This window comes from Pecten maximus, chromosome 19 (assembly GCF_902652985.1).
Source record: "Pecten maximus chromosome 19, xPecMax1.1, whole genome shotgun sequence".
NCBI lineage: Eukaryota > Metazoa > Mollusca > Bivalvia > Pectinida > Pectinidae > Pecten > Pecten maximus.
This window is the reverse complement of record NC_047033.1, coordinates 12,029,978-12,054,665: the sequence shown is the minus strand read 5'-3', so window position 1 is coordinate 12,054,665 and position 24,688 is coordinate 12,029,978. Positions and strand designations below refer to the sequence as shown.

Here is a 24,688-nt window from a genome sequence, read left to right as displayed (position 1 = left end):
AGGTACAACATTTGTTATTTTCGATGTACTAGGGAAGCAGTTTTCAGAAAGAGATCTGTTAAAGAGGATACACAAAGGTTTACATACTGAGAATGCTGTCGTTATTATCACTTATTGGCCGATAGGCCATCGGATTAAAATGAACTTGAACTTGTGACAACATTGACGTAATAAAGAGACTTTGAATCACAGATAGCATAAAAATTAAAAGAGATTCAAACACAATTTAGTATCGCCTCTATCTTTTCAGATACCAACATGTATAAATGATGCATTTCAAGCGTTGTACTAAAGTACCATTTTTATATGATAGATTATATAACGGAGAAATTATTGAAAAACATAATCTTTTAAAGTGTGAAAAATTTGGTAATTTGATTAATTACATTGTAAATGTTTGTAATAGCAATGACATTTATTTAATGTAGTGTATACATTGACTTGCCCCCAACAATTTATTAAATGTGTACTTTTCTATTTCTGATCGAGACAATAAATCTTCTACTTGCGTCCACTAAAAATAGCCACGAATTCCTACAGACATGTCTATTGTGTATTGTACTTTTATCTGAGAAGAGAGACTTTTATCTTAACTAGACATCTTTTCTCATGATCTCACAATTGACAAGTGAACAAATAGACATACCTGTATTTCAAAAACACAAACGACGAGTAGCTTTCAGATAAAAAGATCGGTTTATAAAATACATGTTTTTTGTTCTTTTTTGAGAGATTGAAATGTGCACCCTTTTAACCTGATATATTTGAATGCATCTCGCACTACTTAAATAATTTAGTTTCATAGCATGGAAGCTCTGGCATTTAACTTATGATTCGACAAGGGTAATATATGTTACGAATGGGTTTTTTTTCTGTTTCCTATATATGATTTCCCCCCCCCCCGTTTTTTTTTTGTTAGCAAATTTTGCATCTGTCTCGCTCCCAATGTCTTTTGAAATTTGCTCCTTTGAAATTGCAGGTGGTAGACACTACTGGTGGCCTTATCATAACCCGCTCGTCGCGTTTTACTTCATTGAAATAAATAGACACAAGTACCTAGCGTTCTTTCGAAATCCAATAAAAGGTATGATATTCATCGATGTATGTGTCTTTAGTACCTCTCCATGCAGATTTGAACATTTTTGCTTGACCATTTTGAATTTTAGTCGCCTTCAATGTTTAACGCTTGAGGCCTTTAGCATCACTGACGAAACCTAGATAGACGAAACAGGTGTACTGTGCTGTTCAATTCATTTTAGCTCTACAGTATCTAACTCGCTATTTCTTTTAAATGAGGCTACATTTGTATCATCATGTGTGTCTTTTGAACAATGCTGGTTCTCTTATCGCACTGAATGTCCCAAATGTTGTATCCAAAACACAGGACATCGGGAAAGCCTATCAAAATACATTAATTATGTTTGGTATCAGTTTATATTGGAAACAGTCTAACCAATTTCACGATTTGAGATAACCTGATTTAGCTGTAATTCAGGGCCCGGGACGTGTGGCTTGTCGCTTTAAAACACAGGATAGTCGCCTACCATATACTATCACTTCCTCTTTAGTCAGGTTTTGTATTAAATTGTATGCCATTATTTTTCAAAGGTTCCAAAACTTAAATTTAAAATTTTTTTTTAGATCATTATAACAAATTACAAACCAAAATTATACCTATAGCAGATGAAAACTGAGACTTAAATTGAAGACCGGTAAATAGATAACGATTGGTCAATATCTTTGTGAAAAATAAAGTAGTCAGCAAACAGGTTGAATTTAGAAAATTTAAAATTCTTACGACATCAAAGATTAATCTGGGTATTTGAACGATATTAGAGTATTCAGCATAACAATATAAAACAATTTTAGTGCATGACTACATCGCCATCCACGTATCGCTTACCGGTGTTCATGACCTCGATGATTATTGACTCGAGCTTAATTTAAATTGCTTAACAACTTAAGCATTAAAACGACCTTGTATGTGCAAACCTTCAGGGATACCGATTATCTGAAACACTGCCTAATTTGATAAAACAGAAAAAAAAAACAAAAACAAAAAAACAAACAAACAAACAAAAAAAACAAAAAAAAAATGGGAAGGTTTTGAAGAGGGGAAGTCAATTAGAAAGAAGTTGGTAGGGAATTTGTGGTGAAAAGTATTATCCTATAAGTACGTTAGACACGCATTATGTAATGTCTCGCCGCGATAGCCCTTACAGTGTAACCATGAACTAATGGAATAAGGGTACATGTAATATGTTTTAGTGAATTAACCCAGCAGTATTAGACAAACAGTATTACATCATCAATGCTATTTATGCCATATATTAAATATATATATATCTGTGAAACATTGTACATTTCGGAATACCATGCACCGTGTTTACGGTTTAAAAAAGTCTGTTTGTATGTTAGTAAGATACGTCAAAGTGTATCTAAGAATTAGTACAACACTGTACAGAGAATGTGCAAATCACACAATCATAATTTATCGCAGAGCATCTCCCACAAAAATCATTAAAATAAAATAACAGCTAAACCAATGTAAGATTACAATTACATTTTTTTAAAGTTGAAACGAAGGGAATGATGATTATTTTTTACATTTCATTTATATTGTCAACCGCAGGAAAGATCTTTGTATATCTTAACTTCACGACGGCATGTGTCATATTCGTAGTAGATGAGCTCATAGGCAGATCATTAACCGAGTAAAAATCTTATTCAGGATTGTAGAAAGAAACTAGAACTGTCGCCAGGATGGCTCACTAATACCCCCGCAATCTACACGAGTCAATTGGTAATTGGAACTGTTAATTAGAGACTAACTAAGATAACCCAGTAATATAGTGACCAGTTGCCATAGCAACCATAATTTTGAGAAAAAGAAAGTGGCATGCACATCTACACATGGTCCTCTATATTTTTGTGAAGTTTCATTGAAATCGGCCTTTCGGTTTAGGAGGAGTTGTCCGGACAAACTTAAAGTTAATGGTTCTTATCACAAAACCTGTTTATAGTGACCAGTTGCCATAGCAACCATAATTTTGAGTGAAGAGGACCAGTTGCCATAGCAACCATAATTTTGAGAAAAAGAAAGTGGCATGCACATCTACACATGGTCCTCTATATTTGTGTGAAGTTTCATTGAAATCTTCCCTTCGGTTTAGGAGGAGTTGTCCGGACCACCTTAAAGTTATGGTTCTTATCAGAAAACCTGTTTATAGTGACCAGTTGCCATATCAACCATAATTTTGAGAAAAAGAAAGTGGCATGCACATCTACACAAGGTCCTCTATATTTGTGTAAAGTTTCGTTGAAATCGGCCCTTCGGTTTAGGAGGAGTTGTCCGGACAAACTTAAAGTTATGGTTCTTATCACAAAACCTGTTTATAGTGACCAGTTGCCATAGCAATCATAATTTTGGAAAAAGAAAGTGGCATGCACATCTATACATGATAATTAATATGTGTGTGAAGTTTCATTGGAATTGGCCCATCAGTTTAGGAGGAGTTGTCCGGATAAAATGCGTCTACAGACAGACGGACGGACGGAGGGAGGGAGGGAGGGACGGACGGACAGACAACCTGATTCCAGTATACCCCCTAACTTCGTTGCGGGGGTATAATTACCGTAATATGCCTTTAGATGATCCAATCAGAAACGTTACCTACAGGCGATGATAATAACCGTTTACATGTTGTCCTCTGTAATATGGACAGTAACATTTGATGTAATTTCCTGTTTCTTTATCTCAATTAGAGATAATAACAAACAGTGATTGTGAAAAGGGTCAATTCAATAAAATTTAATTCAATTTATTTCAATCAATTAAATTAAATTAAATTAAATTCCATTCAAATATTTCTTATTAAAGTGTCACACATTGTACACAAAACAAATACACAGTGAAATAAGAGTGAGTATAAAAACAACACATTCTCTTATTTACATCAACATAACACTTTACTCTGACGTCCATTACACATTGGAATTATGAGACACTATGGGTTGAAACAGTTTCAATAATCTATCATAATTAATTACTACCTATATATAATTGATCTACATCTACCTGAAATATTACAACAGGTTTTGGCAGTAAAAAGTAATACACTGGGATTACTGAACACAAAATAACATACTCACAGCCTACCTGAGGTATAGTGGTGATATGTCGATGTCTGACGTCGCTCCTCTGTCTAAGTAAGGGAATGCCTAGATGAACTTATGTAAACATGTAAGCATACGAATCACATTTACGGGTGAACCGTGACTGTCTACCGAGACAGTAAACGTATGAAAGAGTGGTACGGCGTTTTTTGTAGGGTATGCATACAGCTGAGGCTATTTATAGCCTATTACAGGTATGCTTCTACATTAGATTTGTACATATTTGTCTTCCCCATGACAAAATTATGATATAAGACGGCGGCGACTCCATACAAACATATTCCGGCTAATACCAATTTGATACAGGAAAGTCCCCAGCAGTAACTCACATTTCTGTTAAAATGCCAAGTTTCATTTTCAATTGAATGTGCGTATTTTTTAAAAATATTATCTCAGGCCCAAGATCAATAATAAGTAAACAGGGGATCCGATCTTTTCGTCAGAGAGCTGAAGACAGAGGTCCTCTTCAAATCCTACGCCATCAAATATCATATCAATTATGTATATATATGTATATCATATATAATCAAATACTCTATCCCACAGGGACTTCCTTATATCATATATAATCAAAGACTCTATCCCACAGGGGGCTCCTTATATCATATATAATCAAAGACTCTATCACACAGGGAGCCCCTTATATCATACATAATCAAAGACTCTATCACACAGGGGGCTCCTTATATCATATATAATCAAAGACTCTATCACACAGGGGGCTCCTTACATCATATATAATTAAAGACTCTATCACACAGGGGGCTCCTTACATCATATATAATCAAAGACTCTATCACACAGGGGGCTCCTTACATCATATATAATCAAATACTCTATCACACAGGGGGCTCCTTATATCATATATAATCAAAGACTCTATCACACAGGGGGCTCCTTACATCATATATAATCAAAGACTCTATCACACAGGGAGCCCCTTATATCATATATAATCAAAGACTCTATCACACAGGGGCTCCTTATATCATATATAATCAAAGACACTATCACACAGGGGGCTCCTTACATCATATATTATCAAAGACTCTATCACACAGGGGGCTCCTTATATAATATATAATCAAAGACTCTATCACACAGGGGGCTCCTTATATCATATATAATCAAAGACTCTATCACACAGGGGGCTCCTTACATCATATATAATTAAAGACTATATCACAAAGGGGGCTCCTTACATCATATATTATCAAAGACTCTATCACACAGGGGGCTCCTTACATCATATATAATCAAAGACTCTATCACACAGGGGGCTCCTTATATCATATATAATCAAAGACTCTATCCCACAGGGGGCTCCTTACATCATATATAATCAAAGACTCTATCACACAGGGGGCTCCTTATATCATATATAATCAAAGACTCTATCACACAGGGGGCTCCTTATATCATATATAATCAAAGACTCTATCACACAGGGGGCTCCTTATATCATATATAATCAAAGACTCTATTACACAGGGGGCTCCTTACATCATATATAATCAAAGACTCTTTCACACAGGGGGCTCCTTATATCATATATAATCAAAGACTCTATCCCACAGGGGGCCCCTTATATCATATATAATCAAAGACTCTATCACACAGGGGGCTCCTGATATCATATATAATCAAAGACTCTATCACACAGGGGGCTCCTTACATCATATAAAATCAAAGATTCTATCACACAGGGGGCTCCTTATATCATACATAATCAAAGACACTATCACACAGGGGGCCCCTTATATCATACATAATCAAAGACACTATCACACAGGGGGCTCCTTATATCATACATAATCAAAGACACTATCACACAGGGGGCCCCTTATATCATATATAATCAAAGACTCTATCACACAGGGGGCTCCTTATATCATATATAATCAAAGACACTATCACACAGGGGGCTCCTTATATCATACATAATCAAAGACTCTATCACACAGGGGGCTCCTTATATCATATATAATCAAAGACTCAATCACACAGGAGGCTCCTTATATCATATATAATCAAAGACTCTATCACACAGGGGGCTCCTTATATCATACATAATCAAAGACTCTATCCCACAGGGGGCTCCTTATATCATATATAATCAAAGACTCTATCACACAGGGAGCCCCTTATATCATATATAATCAAAGACTCAATCACACAGGAGGCTCCTTATATCATATATAATCAAAGACTCTATCACACAGGGGGCTCCTTATATCATATATAATCAAAGACTCTATCACACAGGGGGCTCCTTATATCATATATAATCAAAGACTCTATCACACAGGGGGCTCCTTACATCATATATAATCAAAGACTCTATCCCACAGGGGGCTCCTTATATCATATATAATCAAAGACTCTATCACACAGGGAGCCCCTTATATCATATATAATCAAAGACTCAATCACACATGGAGCTCCTTATATCATATATAATCAAAGATTCTATCCCACAGCGGGCTCCTTATATCACATATAATCAAAGACTCAATCACACATGGAGCTCCTTATATCATATATAATCAAAGACTCTATCACACAGAGGGCTCCTTATATCATACATAATCAAAGACTCTATCACACAGCGGGCTCCTTATATCATATATAATCAAAGACTCTATCACACAGGGGGCTCCTTATATCATACATAATCAAATACTCTATCACACAGGGGCTCCTTATATCATATATAATCAAAGACTCTATCACACAGGGGGCTCCTTACATCATATATAATCAAAGACTCTATCACACAGGGGGCTCCTTATATCATATATAATCAAAGATTCTATCACACAGTGGGCTCCTTATATCATATATAATCAAAGACTCTATCACACAGGGGGCTCCTTATATCATATATAATCAAAGACTCTATCACACAGGGGGCCCCTTATATCATATATAATCAAAGACTCTATCACACAGGGGGCTCCTTATATCATACATAATTAAAGACTCTATCACACAGGGGGCTCCTGATATCATACATAATCAAAGACTCTATCACACAGGGGGCTCCTTATATCATATTTAATCAAAGACTCTATCACACAGGGGGCTCCTTATATCATATATAATTAAAGACTCTATCACACAGGGGGCTCCTTATATAATATATAATCAAAGACTCTATCCCACAGGGGGCTCCTTATATCATACATAATCAAAGACTCTATCACACAGAGGGCTCCTTACATCATATATAATCAAAGACTCTATCACACAGGGGGCTCCTTATATCATATATAATCAAAGACTCTATCACACAGGGGGCTCCTTACATCATATATAATCAAAGACTCTATCACACAGGGAGCCCCTTATATCATATATAATCAAAGACTCTATCACACAGGGGCTCCTTATATCATATATAATCAAAGACACTATCACACAGGGGGCTCCTTACATCATATATTATCAAAGACTCTATCACACAGGGGGCTCCTTATATAATATATAATCAAAGACTCTATCACACAGGGGGCTCCTTATATCATATATAATCAAAGACTCTATCACACAGGGGGCTCCTTACATCATATATAATTAAAGACTATATCACAAAGGGGGCTCCTTACATCATATATTATCAAAGACTCTATCACACAGGGGGCTCCTTACATCATATATAATCAAAGACTCTATCACACAGGGGGCTCCTTATATCATATATAATCAAAGACTCTATCCCACAGGGGGCTCCTTACATCATATATAATCAAAGACTCTATCACACAGGGGGCTCCTTATATCATATATAATCAAATACTCTATCACACAGGGGGCTCCTTATATCATATATAATCAAAGACTCTATCACACAGGGGGCTCCTTATATCATATATAATCAAAGACTCTATTACACAGGGGGCTCCTTACATCATATATAATCAAAGACTCTTTCACACAGGGGGCTCCTTATATCATATATAATCAAAGACTCTATCCCACAGGGGGCCCCTTATATCATATATAATCAAAGACTCTATCACACAGGGGGCTCCTGATATCATATATAATCAAAGACTCTATCACACAGGGGGCTCCTTACATCATATAAAATCAAAGATTCTATCACACAGGGGGCTCCTTATATCATACATAATCAAAGACACTATCACACAGGGGGCCCCTTATATCATACATAATCAAAGACACTATCACACAGGGGGCTCCTTATATCATACATAATCAAAGACACTATCACACAGGGGGCCCCTTATATCATATATAATCAAAGACTCTATCACACAGGGGGCTCCTTATATCATATATAATCAAAGACACTATCACACAGGGGGCTCCTTATATCATACATAATCAAAGACTCTATCACACAGGGGGCTCCTTATATCATATATAATCAAAGACTCAATCACACAGGAGGCTCCTTATATCATATATAATCAAAGACTCTATCACACAGGGGGCTCCTTATATCATACATAATCAAAGACTCTATCCCACAGGGGGCTCCTTATATCATATATAATCAAAGACTCTATCACACAGGGAGCCCCTTATATCATATATAATCAAAGACTCAATCACACAGGAGGCTCCTTATATCATATATAATCAAAGACTCTATCACACAGGGGGCTCCTTATATCATATATAATCAAAGACTCTATCACACAGGGGGCTCCTTATATCATATATAATCAAAGACTCTATCACACAGGGGGCTCCTTACATCATATATAATCAAAGACTCTATCCCACAGGGGGCTCCTTATATCATATATAATCAAAGACTCTATCACACAGGGAGCCCCTTATATCATATATAATCAAAGACTCAATCACACATGGAGCTCCTTATATCATATATAATCAAAGATTCTATCCCACAGCGGGCTCCTTATATCACATATAATCAAAGACTCAATCACACATGGAGCTCCTTATATCATATATAATCAAAGACTCTATCACACAGAGGGCTCCTTATATCATATAAAATCAAAGACTCTATCACACAGCGGGCTCCTTATATCATATATAATCAAAGACTCTATCACACAGGGGGCTCCTTATATCATACATAATCAAATACTCTATCACACAGGGGCTCCTTATATCATATATAATCAAAGACTCTATCACACAGGGGGCTCCTTACATCATATATAATCAAAGACTCTATCACACAGGGGGCTCCTTATATCATATATAATCAAAGATTCTATCACACAGTGGGCTCCTTATATCATATATAATCAAAGACTCTATCACACAGGGGGCTCCTTATATCATATATAATCAAAGACTCTATCACACAGGGGGCCCCTTATATCATATATAATCAAAGACTCTATCACACAGGGGGCTCCTTATATCATACATAATTAAAGACTCTATCACACAGGGGGCTCCTGATATCATACATAATCAAAGACTCTATCACACAGGGGGCTCCTTATATCATATTTAATCAAAGACTCTATCACACAGGGGGCTCCTTATATCATATATAATTAAAGACTCTATCACACAGGGGGCTCCTTATATAATATATAATCAAAGACTCTATCCCACAGGGGGCTCCTTATATCATACATAATCAAAGACTCTATCACACAGAGGGCTCCTTACATCATATATAATCAAAGACTCTATCACACAGGGGGCTCCTTATATCATATATAATCAAAGACTCTATCACACAGGGGGCCCCTTATATCATATATAATCAAAGACTCTATCACACAGGGGGCTCCTTATATCATATATAATCAAAGATTCTATCACACAGGGGGCTCCTTACATCATATATAATCAAAGACTCTATCACACAGGGGGCTCCTGATATAATATATAATCAAAGACTCTATCACACAGGGGGCTCCTTATATCATATATAATTAAAGACTCTATCACACAGGGGGCCCCTTACATCATATATAATCAAAGACTCTATCCCACAGGGGCTTCCTTATATCATATATAATCAAATACTCTATCCCACAGCGGGCTCCTTGTATCATATATAATCAAAGTCTCTATCACACAGGGGGCTCCTTATATCATATATAATCAAGACTCTATCACACAGGGGGCTCCTTGTATAATATATAATCAAATACTCTATGGCACAGGGGGCTCGTTATATCATATATAATCAAGACTCTATCACACAGGGGGGCTCCTTGTATAATATATAATCAAATACTCTATGGCACAGGGGGCTCCTTATATCATATACTATCAAAGACTCTTTCTCACAGGGGGCCCCTTATATCATATATAATCAAAGACTCTATCACACAGGGGGCTCCTTATATCATATATAATCAAAGACTCTATCACACAGGGGGCTCCTTATATCATATATAATCAAAGACTCTATCACACAGGGGGCTCCTTATATCATATATAATCAAAGACTCTATCACACAGGGGGCTCCTTATATCATATATAATCAAAGACTCTATCACACAGGGGGCTCCTTATATAATATATAATCAAAGACTCTATCACACAGGGAGCCCCTTATATCATATATAATCAAAGACTCTATCACACAGGGGGCTCCTTATATCATATATAATCAAAGACTCTATCACACAGGGGGCTCCTTATATCATACATAATCAAAGACTCTATCACACAGGGGGCTCCTTATATCATATATAATCAAAGACTCTATCACACAGGGGGCTCCTTATATCATATATAATCAAAGACTCTATCACACAGGGGGCTCCTTATATCATATATAATCAAAGACTCTATCACACAGGGGGCTCCTTATATCATATATAATCAAAGACTCTATCACACAGGGGGGCTCCTTATATCATATATAATCAAAGACTCTATCACACAGGGGGCCCCTTATATCATATATAATCAAAGACTCTATCACACAGGGGGCTCCTTATATCATATATAATCAAAGACTCTATCACACAGGGGGCTCCTTATATCATATAAAATCAAAGACTCTATCCCACAGGGGGCCCCTTATATCATATATAATCAAAGACTCTATCACACAGGGGGCTCCTTATATCATATATAATCAAAGACTCTATCACACAGGGGGCTCCTTATATCATATAAAATCAAAGACTCTATCACACAGGGGGCTCCTTATATAATATATAATCAAAGACTCTATCACACTGGGGGCCCCTTATATCATATATAATCAAATACTCTATCCCACAGGGGCTTCCTTATATCATATATAATCAAAGACTCTATCCCACAGGGGGCTCCTTATATCATATTTAAGTAAAGACTATCACACAGGGGGCTCCTTATATCATACATAATCAAAGACTCTATCACACAGGGGGCCCCTTATATCATATATAATCAAAGACTCCATCACACAGGGGGCCCCTTATATCATATATAATCAAAGACTCTATCACACAGGGGGCTCCTTATATCATATATAATCAAAGACTCTATCACACAGGGGGCCCCTTATATAATATATAATCAAGACTCTATCACACAGGGGGCTCCTTACATCATATATAATCAAAGACTCTATCACACAGGGGGCTCCTTATATCATATATAATCAAAGACACTATCACACAGGGGGCTCCTTATATCATATATAATTAAAGACTCTATCACACAGGGGGCTCCTTATATCATATATAATCAAAGACTCTATCACACAGGGGGCCCCTTATATCATATATAATCAAAGACTCTATCACACAGGGGGCTCCTTATATCATATATAATCAAAGATTCTATCACACAGGGGGCTCCTTACATCATATATAATCAAAGACTCTATCACACAGGGGGCTCCTGATATAATATATAATCAAAGACTCTATCACACAGGGGGCTCCTTATATCATATATAATTAAAGACTCTATCACACAGGGGGCCCCTTACATCATATATAATCAAAGACTCTATCCCACAGGGGCTTCCTTATATCATATATAATCAAATACTCTATCCCACAGCGGGCTCCTTGTATCATATATAATCAAAGTCTCTATCACACAGGGGGCTCCTTATATCATATATAATCAAGACTCTATCACACAGGGGGCTCCTTGTATAATATATAATCAAATACTCTATGGCACAGGGGGCTCGTTATATCATATATAATCAAGACTCTATCACACAGGGGGCTCCTTGTATAATATATAATCAAATACTCTATGGCACAGGGGGCTCCTTATATCATATACTATCAAAGACTCTTTCTCACAGGGGGCCCCTTATATCATATATAATCAAAGACTCTATCACACAGGGGGCCCCTTATATCATATATAATCAAGGACTCTATCACACAGGGGGCTCCTTATATCATATATAATCAAAGACTCTATCACACAGGGGGCTCCTTATATCATATAAAATCAAAGACTCTATCCCACAGGGGGCCCCTTATATCATATATAATCAAAGACTCTATCACACAGGGGGCTCCTTATATCATATATAATCAAAGACTCTATCACACAGGGGGCTCCTTATATCATATAAAATCAAAGACTCTATCACACAGGGGGCTCCTTATATAATATATAATCAAAGACTCTATCACACTGGGGGCCCCTTATATCATATATAATCAAATACTCTATCCCACAGGGGCTTCCTTATATCATATATAATCAAAGACTCTATCCCACAGGGGGCTCCTTATATCATATTTAAGTAAAGACTATCACACAGGGGGCTCCTTATATCATACATAATCAAAGACTCTATCACACAGGGGGCCCCTTATATCATATATAATCAAAGACTCCATCACACAGGGGGCCCCTTATATCATATATAATCAAAGACTCTATCACACAGGGGGCTCCTTATATCATATATAATCAAAGACTCTATCACACAGGGGGCCCCTTATATAATATATAATCAAGACTCTATCACACAGGGGGCTCCTTACATCATATATAATCAAAGACTCTATCACACAGGGGGCTCCTTATATCATATATAATCAAAGACACTATCACACAGGGGGCTCCTTATATCATATATAATTAAAGACTCTATCACACAGGGGGCTCCTTATATCATATATAATCAAAGACTCTATCACACAGGGGGCCCCTTATATCATATATAATCAAAGACTCTATCACACAGGGGGCTCCTTATATCATATATAATCAAAGACTCTATCACACAGGGGGCTCCTTACATCATATATAATCAAAGACTCTATCACACAGGGGGCTCCTGATATAATATATAATCAAAGACTCTATCACACAGGGGGCTCCTTATATCATATATAATTAAAGACTCTATCACACAGGGGGCCCCTTACATCATATATAATCAAAGACTCTATCCCACAGGGGCTTCCTTATATCATATATAATCAAATACTCTATCCCACAGCGGGCTCCTTGTATCATATATAATCAAAGTCTCTATCACACAGGGGGCTCCTTATATCATATATAATCAAGACTCTATCACACAGGGGGCTCCTTGTATAATATATAATCAAATACTCTATGGCACAGGGGGCTCGTTATATCATATATAATCAAGACTCTATCACACAGGGGGCTCCTTGTATAATATATAATCAAATACTCTATGGCACAGGGGGCTCCTTATATCATATACTATCAAAGACTCTTTCTCACAGGGGGCCCCTTATATCATATATAATCAAAGACTCTATCACACAGGGGGCTCCTTATATCATATATAATCAAAGACTCTATCACACAGGGGGCTCCTTATATCATATATAATCAAAGACTCTATCACACAGGGGGCTCCTTATATCATATATAATCAAAGACTCTATCACACAGGGGGCTCCTTATATCATATATAATCAAAGACTCTATCACACAGGGGGCTCCTTATATAATATATAATCAAAGACTCTATCACACAGGGAGCCCCTTATATCATATATAATCAAAGACTCTATCACACAGGGGGCTCCTTATATCATATAAAATCAAAGACTCTATCACACAGGGGGCTCCTTATATCATACATAATCAAAGACTCTATCACACAGGGGGCTCCTTATATCATATATAATCAAAGACTCTATCACACAGGGGGCTCCTTATATCATATATAATCAAAGACTCTATCACACAGGGGGCTCCTTATATCATATATAATCAAAGACTCTATCACACAGGGGGCTCCTTATATCATATATAATCAAAGACTCTATCACACAGGGGGCTCCTTATATCATATATAATCAAAGACTCTATCACACAGGGGGCCCCTTATATCATATATAATCAAGGACTCTATCACACAGGGGGCTCCTTATATCATATATAATCAAAGACTCTATCACACAGGGGGCTCCTTATATCATATAAAATCAAAGACTCTATCCCACAGGGGGCCCCTTATATCATATATAATCAAAGACTCTATCACACAGGGGGCTCCTTATATCATATATAATCAAAGACTCTATCACACAGGGGGCTCCTTATATCATATAAAATCAAAGACTCTATCACACAGGGGGCTCCTTATATAATATATAATCAAAGACTCTATCACACTGGGGGCCCCTTATATCATATATAATCAAATACTCTATCCCACAGGGGCTTCCTTATATCATATATAATCAAAGACTCTATCCCACAGGGGGCTCCTTATATCATATTTAAGTAAAGACTATCACACAGGGGGCTCCTTATATCATACATAATCAAAGACTCTATCACACAGGGGGCCCCTTATATCATATATAATCAAAGACTCCATCACACAGGGGGCCCCTTATATCATATATAATCAAAGACTCTATCACACAGGGGGCTCCTTATATCATATATAATCAAAGACTCTATCACACAGGGGGCCCCTTATATAATATATAATCAAGACTCTATCACACAGGGGGCTCCTTACATCATATATAATCAAAGACTCTATCACACAGGGGGCTCCTTATATCATATATAATCAAAGACACTATCACACAGGGGGCTCCTTATATCATATATAATTAAAGACTCTATCACACATGGGGCTCCTTATATCATATATAATCAAAGACTCTATCCCACAGCGGGCTCCTTATATAATATATAATCAAAGACTCTATCACACAGGGGGCTCCTTATATAATATATAATCAAAGACTCTATCACACAGGGGCTCCTTATATAATATATAATCAAGGACTCTATCACACAGGGGGCTCCTTATATCATACATAATCAAAGACTCTATCACACAGGGGGCTCCTTATATCATATTCAATTAAAGACTCTATCCCACAGGGGGCTCCTTATATCATATTTAAGTAAAGACTATCACACAGGGGGCTCCTTATATCATATTTAAGTAAAGACTATAACACAGGGGGCTCCTTCTATCATATTTAAGTAAAGACTATAACACAGGGGGCTCCTTATATAATAGATAATTAAAGTTAATATCGCTACTGAGAAACCAAATAGTTTAGGTATTTCAAAAAGTAAGCCTATTTATCAATAGAAAATATTTTCGTAACACAATAGGATATACACAAGGTAGACACAACAGGATAGACACAAGGTAGTCACAAGGTAGACACAACAGGATAGACACAATGTAGACACAACAGGATATACACAAGGTAGACACAAGGTAGACACAACAGGATAGACACAAGGTAGACACAACAGGATAGACACAACAGGATAGACACAAGGTAGACACAACAGGATAGACACAACAGGATAGACACAAGGTAGACACAACAGGATAGACACAAGGTAGACACAACAGGATAGACACAAGGTAGACACAAGGTAGACACAACAGGATAGACACAAGGTAGACACAGCAGGATAGACACAAGGTAGACACAACAGGATAGACACAAGGTAGACACAACAGGATAGACACAAGGTAGACACAACAGGATAGACACAAGGTAGACACAAGGTAGACACAAGGTAGACACAACAGGATAGACACAAGGTAGACACAACAGGTAGACACAAGGTAGACACAACAGGATATACACAAGGTAGACACAAGGTAGACACAGCAGGATAGACACAAGGTAGACACAACAGGATAGACACAAGGTAGACACAACAGGATAGACACAAGGTAGACACAACAGGATAGACACAAGGTACACAACAGGATAGACACAAGGTAGACACAAGGTAGACACAACAGGATACACACAAGGTAGACACAAGGTAGACACAATCTGTGCGAAGACACCAACAGGTGATGAGCCACAAAGGTATGGAGGAACACCAGATAAACACAAGTGTAGACAGCAGCAGGATACACCGCGAGTGGACTACACCCCACAACAGGATATACAGCTAGGTAGAGCACAAGGGTATAGTATACAGGCAGCATAGTAACACAACAGAATATACAACAAGGTAGACACAGGTGATAAGATAGAAAGAGAAGTGGGACTATCGTTAGTTTATTAAGATATACTGGATAGTCCCTTACCTTGCTGGAAAACACAGCATAAACACAAGGTGTAGACACAGCAGATACACACAATATGGTACAGCGTCGTGCGAGATATACACAAGGTAGACACATCATCATATAGACACAAGGTAGAACCATCCAGGATATACACAAGGTGACACACAAACAGGATAGACACAAGTAAGACCAACACAGGATGGGGGAGGGTGGGAGTGCAATAATCACGGGGGGACAAAGGGCCAAAGCCAATGTAAGATAGACACAACAGGATAGAAACACAGAGGTAGACACAACATATAGTAACACCAATGTCGGTACATCCGTACAAAGGGATTACAACAAGGTAGAAAGACAACAACAGGAACATGGTCTGACAAGGTAGACACAACAGGATATACACAAGGTAGACACAACAGGATATACACAAGGTAGACACAACAGGATATACACAAGGTAGACACAACAGGATATACACAAAGTAGACACAACAGGATAGACACAAGGTAGACACAACAGGATATACACAAGGTAGACACAACAGGATATACACAAGGTAGACACAACAGGATAGACACAAGGTAGACACAACAGGATATACACAAGGTAGACACAACAGGATATACACAAGGTAGACACAACAGGATATACACAAGGTAGACACAACAGGATAGACACAAGGTAGACACAGCAGGATATACACAAGGTAGACACAACAGGATATACACAAGGTACACAACAGGATAGACACAACAGGATAGACACAACAGGATAGACACAAGGTAGACACAGCAGGATAGACACAAGGTAGACACAACAGGATATACACAAGGTACACAACAGGATATACACAAGGTAGACACAACAGGATAGACACAAGGTAGACACAACAGGATAGACACAGGATAGACACAACAGGATAGACACAGGATAGACACAAGGTAGACACAACAGGATATACACAAGGTAGATACAACAGGATATACACAAGGTACACAACAGGATATACACAAGGTAGACACAACAGGATATACACAAGGTAGACACAACAGGATATACACAAAGTAGACACAACAGGATAGACACAAGGTAGGACCAAGGTAAGAACACAAGGTATAGAAGTCTAACAGATATATCACAGTTGTAGACACTACAGGATTCATACACAAGTGAGACACCGAAGCAGGCTACTATCATCAGTAGATCAAACGAACAGGATTACACCAATGTGATACAACCAGTGGTAGACCTCAACAGATATACACAAGGTAACACGAGGACTCCAGGATAATACTACAGAGGTAGACACAACAGGATGTACACAAGGTAGACACGGGGTAGGCGCGGAGAGGTATACACCATGTCATGACACAGGATATTGTAACACAAGGTATCAACAACAAGGGTAGACACAACAGGATATACACAAGGTACACAACAGGATAGACACAGCAGGATAGACACAACAGGATAGACACAGCAGGATAGACACAACAGGATAGACACAGCAGGATAGACACAACAGGATATACACAAGGTAGACACAACAGGATAGACACAGCAGGATAGACACAGCAGGATAGACACAAGGTAGACACAACAGGATATACACAAGGTAGATACAAGGTACATATGTAGAATCACAACATATGATAGACACCACAGGACATAAAACCCAAAGGTAGATACTAACCTGGACATAACACATATCGGTTATACACAACAGGAATAGACCAGGGGGTGGGTAGACACACACAGGATAGACACAGTGTAGATACACAAGGTAACGACAGCAGGATATACACAAGGTAGACACAAGGTAGACACACAGGATATACACAAGGTAGACCCAACAGGATCTACACAAGGTAGACACAAGGTAGACACAACAGGATATACACAAGGTAGACCCAACAGGATATACACAAGGTAGACACAAGGTAGACACAGCAGGATATACACAAGGTAGACACAGCAGGATAGACACAACAGGATAGACACAAGGTACACACAACATGATAGACACAAGGTAGACACAGCAGGATAGACACAAGGAAGACACAAGGTAGACACAAGGTAGACACAACAGGATATACACAAGGTAGACACAACAGGATAGACACAAGGTAGACACAACAGGATATACACAAGGTAGACACAAGGTAGACACAACAGGATAGACACAAGGTAGACACAAGGTAGACACAACAGGATAGACACAAGGTAGACACAACAGGATAGACACAAGGTAGACACAGCAGGATATACACAAGGTAGACACAACAGGATAGACACAAGGTACACAACAGGATAGACACAAGGTAGACACAACAGGATAGACACAGGATAGACACAAGGTAGACACAAGGTAGACACAGCAGGAAAATAACTCTGTATTGGTTACCGACCAAGGCTAAATTTAGTTTGCTGTAATTGGCCAATTATATGAAGACATGCTTTTTGTAGAGCATTTTAACACGTCAATTATGTCAATTTACTTCTCTTAATATAGCAGTATATTTTGATGAAAGAATAAATGTATATCGTAATAGTGTTTTATATAATAACAGTTTACAAATAATAAAAACAATTTGATAAAACACGTTGATGCAAAAGGAAGATATTGCTTCAATGAAAAAACTTCTATTAACCTTAAAATCTTGTCACAGTACACATTGCAGATATCATGACAGACACGTTCTTTGTCAGAAGGCAGCACTAACAAAGGGCACAGATCATTATTTTATCAGTTGAACATTGAACGTGTAAGTAATACACTCAGCACATGTGGTTCAGTAAGTGTGACAACAATTGATATTGAGGTAACATTGAAATAATGAATAATGTTAAAGTAGAGTTGTGTCCCTTTAAATATACGGTGTAAGTTAATCATACATAAGGTTATCTCAATGTACAAATATGTTATTTTTGCTCAGTATCCAGTCCAGACAAACGTCCGCAGATCCCATAAAACACGTCAACTAAGACAGGCAAGTTTACATTTGTTTAAAACTGTAAACTTTTCTTGATGCAAGACCAGCAGCCATGGGCAATACATCAAGTCAATTGCACTCAGTCCCGTCAAAATCTTTGATGGCATATATAATTATGAGTTATGTTCTGTCCGTACGTCCATTTGCATAAATGGTTCGTGTGCATTTCATACCCGTCAACATATCTGGTTGCACCTAATATGTCTGTCCGTACGTCCGTCGGCATAAATGATGTGTGTGAATATCTCATCACTTAGTCTTCAGACTATATAATTGTGATTTTCTGAGCGAGTTTTTTTTCGAAAGAGTTATTGGCCTTTGCTCTACATTTTTACTGGATATAATCCTGACCAGTGATCATTCAGTGAGTTCCTCCGCCATCTTCAGCTGTTGAGAGCTGTATTATTCAAGTACTTGTATATAAAAAAAAATGTTGAAAATAAATATTTTGGTTGTTTCTTAAGTATGATTTTTCGCGATAAGACACCCTATACCTACCTTTTTTATGCACTCATTTCCTGGATTTTTTTATGAGATCCCGTATACATATGTATCCACAGCAGATTCGTCTGGATTGCTACAACTCTCTACCTTCTGGGAGGTGAAATATGGAACGAAAAGGCATATCATAAAACTTCCTTATGGTCCTTATGTCGGTCAGTTCCCCATCAACCAGCACCTCTCGAATCCTTATGTCGGTCAGTTCCCCATCAACCAGCACCTCTCCAATCCTTATGTTGGTCAGTTCCCCATCAACCAGCACCTCTCCAATCCTTATGTTGGTCAGTTCCCCGTCAACCAGCACCTCTCCAATCCTTATGTTGGTCAGTTACCCCATCAACCAGCACCTCTCGAATCCTTATGTCGGTCAGTTCCCCATCAACCAGCACCTCTCGAATCCTTATGTTGGTCAGTTCCCCATCAACCAGCACCTCTCCAATCCTTATGTTGGTCAGTTCCCCGTCAACCAGCACCTCTCCAATCCTTATGTTGGTCAGTTCCCCATCAGCCAGCACCTCTCCAATCCTTATGTTGGTCAGTTCCCCACCAACCAGCACCTCTCGAATCCTTATGTCGGTCAGTTCCCCATCAACCAGCACCTCTCGAATCCTTATGTCGGTCAGTTCCCTATCAACCAGCACCTCTCCAATCCTTATGTCGGTCAGTTCCCCATCAACCAGCACCTCTCCAATCCTCATGTCGGTCAGTTCCCCGTCAACCAGCACATCTCGAATCCTCATGTTGGTCAGTTCCCCATCAACCAGCACCTCTCGAATCATTATGTTGGTCAGTTACCCCATCGACCAGCACCTCTTGAATCCTTATGTCGGTCAGTTCCCCATCAACCAGCACCTCTCGAATCCTTATGTTGGTCAGTTCCCCATCAACCAGCACCTGTCCAATCCTTATGTTGGTCAGTTCCCCGTCAACCAGCACCTCTCCAATCCTTATGTTGGTCAGTTCCCCATCAACCAGCACCTCTCCAATCCTTATGTTGGTCAGTTCCCCATCAACCAGCACCTCTCCAATCCTTATGTTGGTCAGTTCCCCACCAACCAGCACCTCTCCAATCCTTATGTCGGTCAGTTCCCCATCAACCAGCACCTCTCCAATCCTTATGTTGGTCAGTTACCCCCATCGACCAGCACCTATCGAATCCTTATGTCGGTCAGTTCCCCATCAACCAGCACCTCTCGAATCCTTATGTTGGTCAGTTCCCCATCAACCAGCACCTGTCCAATCCTTATGTTGGTCAGTTCCCCGTCAACCAGCACCTCTCCAATCCTTATGTTGGTCAGTTCCCCATCAACCAGCACCTCTCCAATCCTTATGTTGGTCAGTTCCCCATCAACCAGCACCTCTCCAATCCTTATGTTGGTCAGTTCCCCACCAACCAGCACCTCTCCAATCCTTATGTCGGTCAGTTCCCCATCAACCAGCACCTCTCCAATCCTTATGTTGGTCAGTTACCCCATCAACCAGCACCTCTCGAATCCTTATGTCGGTCAGTTCCCCATCAACCAGCACCTCTCGAATCCTTATGTTGGTCAGTTCCCCATCAACCAGCACCTCTCCAATCCTTATGTTGGTCAGTTCCCCGTCAACCAGCACCTCTCCAATCCTTATGTTGGTCAGTTCCCCATCAGCCAGCACCTCTCCAATCCTTATGTTGGTCAGTTCCCCATCAACCAGCACCTCTCGAATCCTTATGTCGGTCAGTTCCCTATCAACCAGCACCTCTCCAATCCTTATGTTGGTCAGTTCCCCATCAACCAGCAGCTCTCCAATCCTTATGTTGGTCAGTTCCCCATCAACCAGCACCTCTCGAATCCTTATGTTGGTCAGTTCCCCATCAACCAGCACCTCTCCAATCCTTATGTTGGTCAGTTCCCCGTCAACCAGCACCTCTCGAATCCTTATGTTGGTCAGTTCCCCATCAACCAGCACCTCTCCAATCCTTATGTTGGTCAGTTCCCTATCAACCAGCACCTCTCGAATCCTTATGTCGGTCAGTTCTCTATCAACCAGCACCTCTCCAATCCTTATGTTGGTCAGTTCCCCATCAACCAGCACCTCTTGAATCCTTATGTTGGTCAGTTCCCCATCAACCAGCACCTTATGTTGGTCAGTTCCCCATCAACCAGCACCTCTCGAATCCTTATGTTGGTCAGTTCCCCATCAACCAGCACCTCTCCAATCCTTATGTTGGTCAGTTCCCCGTCAACCAGCACCTCTCCAATCCTTATGTTGGTCAGTTCCCCATCAGCCAGCACCTCTCCAATCCTTATGTTGGTCAGTTCCCCATCAACCAGCACCTCTCGAATCCTTATGTCGGTCAGTTCCCTATCAACCAGCACCTCTCCAATCTTTATGTTGGTCAGTTCCCCATCAACCAGCAGCTCTCGAATCCTTATGTCGGTCAGTTCCCCATCAACCAGCACCTCTCCAATCCTTATGTTGGTCAGTTCCCTATCAACCAGCACCTCTCGAATCCTTATGTCGGTCAGTTCCCTATCAACCAGCACCTCTCCAATCCTTATGTTGGTCAGTTCCCCATCAACCAGCACCTCTTGAATCCTTATGTTGGTCAGTTCCCCATCAACCAGCACCTTATGTTGGTCAGTTCCCCATCAACCAGCACCTCTCGAATCCTTATGTTGGTCAGTTCCCCATCAACCAGCACCTCTCGAATCCTTATGTTGGTCAGTTCCCCGTCAACCAGCACCTCTCGAATCCTTATGTTGGTCAGTTCCCCATCAACCAGCACCTCTCCAACCCTTATGTGGTCAGTTCCTTATGTCGGTCAGTTCCTTATGTCGGTCAGTTCCTTATGTTGGTCAGTTCGCCATCAACCAGCACGTCTCGAATCCTTATGTTGGTCAGTTCCTTATGTCGGTCAGTTCCTTATGTTGGTCAGTTCCTTATGTCGGTCAGTTCCTTATGTTGGTCAGTTCCTTATGTCGGTCAGTTCCTTATGTTGGTCAGTTCCTTATGTCGGTCAGTTCCTTATGTTGGTCAGTTCCTTATGTTGGTCAGTTCCCTATGTTGGTCAGTTCCCTATGTTGGTCAGTTCCCCTTAAGCAGTCAACATCTGTCCAGAAAATCGTGATAACGGGAACATGACCCTAAATATGGAATCGACTCGGGCATGTTAACACCGAAGATAGGGAAAGCAGGGATGTTACTATCTAGAAATAGGAAAATTAGCAACGGGGACATTGTTATTGCACCACTTAGCTGTTTGCTGTTGTAGATGGTTATATTGTAAGAAAATATCGAGATATGGGGATTTATTGAAGAAGAGTCTTTGGTGTCCTTAGTTTCACGTTCTACAGGGTTTACCCATCGACAAGGCCAATAAAGAGTTTCTAATTTAAACATAACACATCGACAACATTCACACCTAAGGGTGAAAATGAAGAACTTTCCCAAGTTTCTGTTACACGTACCTGTATTTTTAATGATATACCAGTGCAAACGTTAAACGTATGATATATCATTGCACACAAAAACACAATAACCGGATTATTGTTCGTATCATATCTTGAAACCATTGTTATTTGCTTGTCCTTAATCTCTTCCTTACACAAGGTAAACACATCTGTAAGCGCATCGGGAATTGTTTCAGTTGACCTCGAGGTCGTAGGCATTCATTTTGATTTAAATTCGCAGCCCAAGTCTAATTCTAACCATGCCGTCAACAATTATTAAAATAAATATTGCTGTTTGTCTAAAAATTAAGTACCAAGTTTGTCATAGAATGAGTTCAGAATTATTATCATGGGTGGTGATCGATAACAAGGCTATGAAGAGGTCAGCTGAATTATCTTGGGAATGATATGGTAAGTTGTACACTAGTCAGCTTTCAACTGATAAAAAAATCATAATCTTCCTGAACTCGTGAAAATATACACAACCGCATATCGCTTTAACATAACAAAAAATGAAAAGAATTTGTAAATAAAAAACGCATATGTTGTTAGATTTTTTAATACTTTATAAGTACAAAAACAATATAAAACAACAACATAAAACCGTAATTCATACTTTTAAGTCAAGACACCAGTATTTCTCTGATAAAACAAGGAAAATATAAACAAGAATTGTTTTACATGGTTTCCCTGAAATAGGGAGAATACAACGATGCGCCTTGAAATGGCGTGTTTTCTGCTTCATCAAAGACTTCCGCCATGCAGATCTAGGCCAAATGTCATATTCTCATAATGAGAACTAGGGTGATTACCACTAATTAAAATCACCAGTCGATGAGACTAATCAACTATTGAACAGAACACGTCTGACTTCATGTCAATTTCCTTGTTATAGGGGGCGCGGTGGCCGAGTGGTTAAGGTATCCCGACACTTTAACACTAGCCCTCCACCACTGGGTTGCTAGTTCGAAACCTACGTGGGGCAGTTGCCAGGTACTGACCGTAGGCCGATGGTTTTTCTCCGGGTACTCCGGCTTTCCTCCACCTCCAAAACCTGGCACGTCCTTAAATGACCCTGGGTGTTATTAGGACGTTAAACAAAAACAAACCAAACCTTGTTATAGATATAACATAACGTATT

At 39.1% G+C, this 24,688-nt stretch overlaps 1 protein-coding gene across 1 annotated transcript in view; it reads right to left on the bottom strand.

Moving 5' to 3' along the window:
- The window catches only part of LOC117317407 (hemicentin-2-like), a 37,546-nt gene extending 16,651 nt beyond the window's left edge, over nucleotides 1-20,895 (bottom strand). The window contains exon 1 of the mRNA XM_033872217.1: nucleotides 20,449-20,895. Within this exon, the coding sequence (XP_033728108.1) occupies nucleotides 20,449-20,895 (447 nt within the window). The remainder of the gene's footprint in view (nucleotides 1-20,448) is intronic.
- Nucleotides 20,896-24,688: the final 3,793 nt, after the last annotated feature.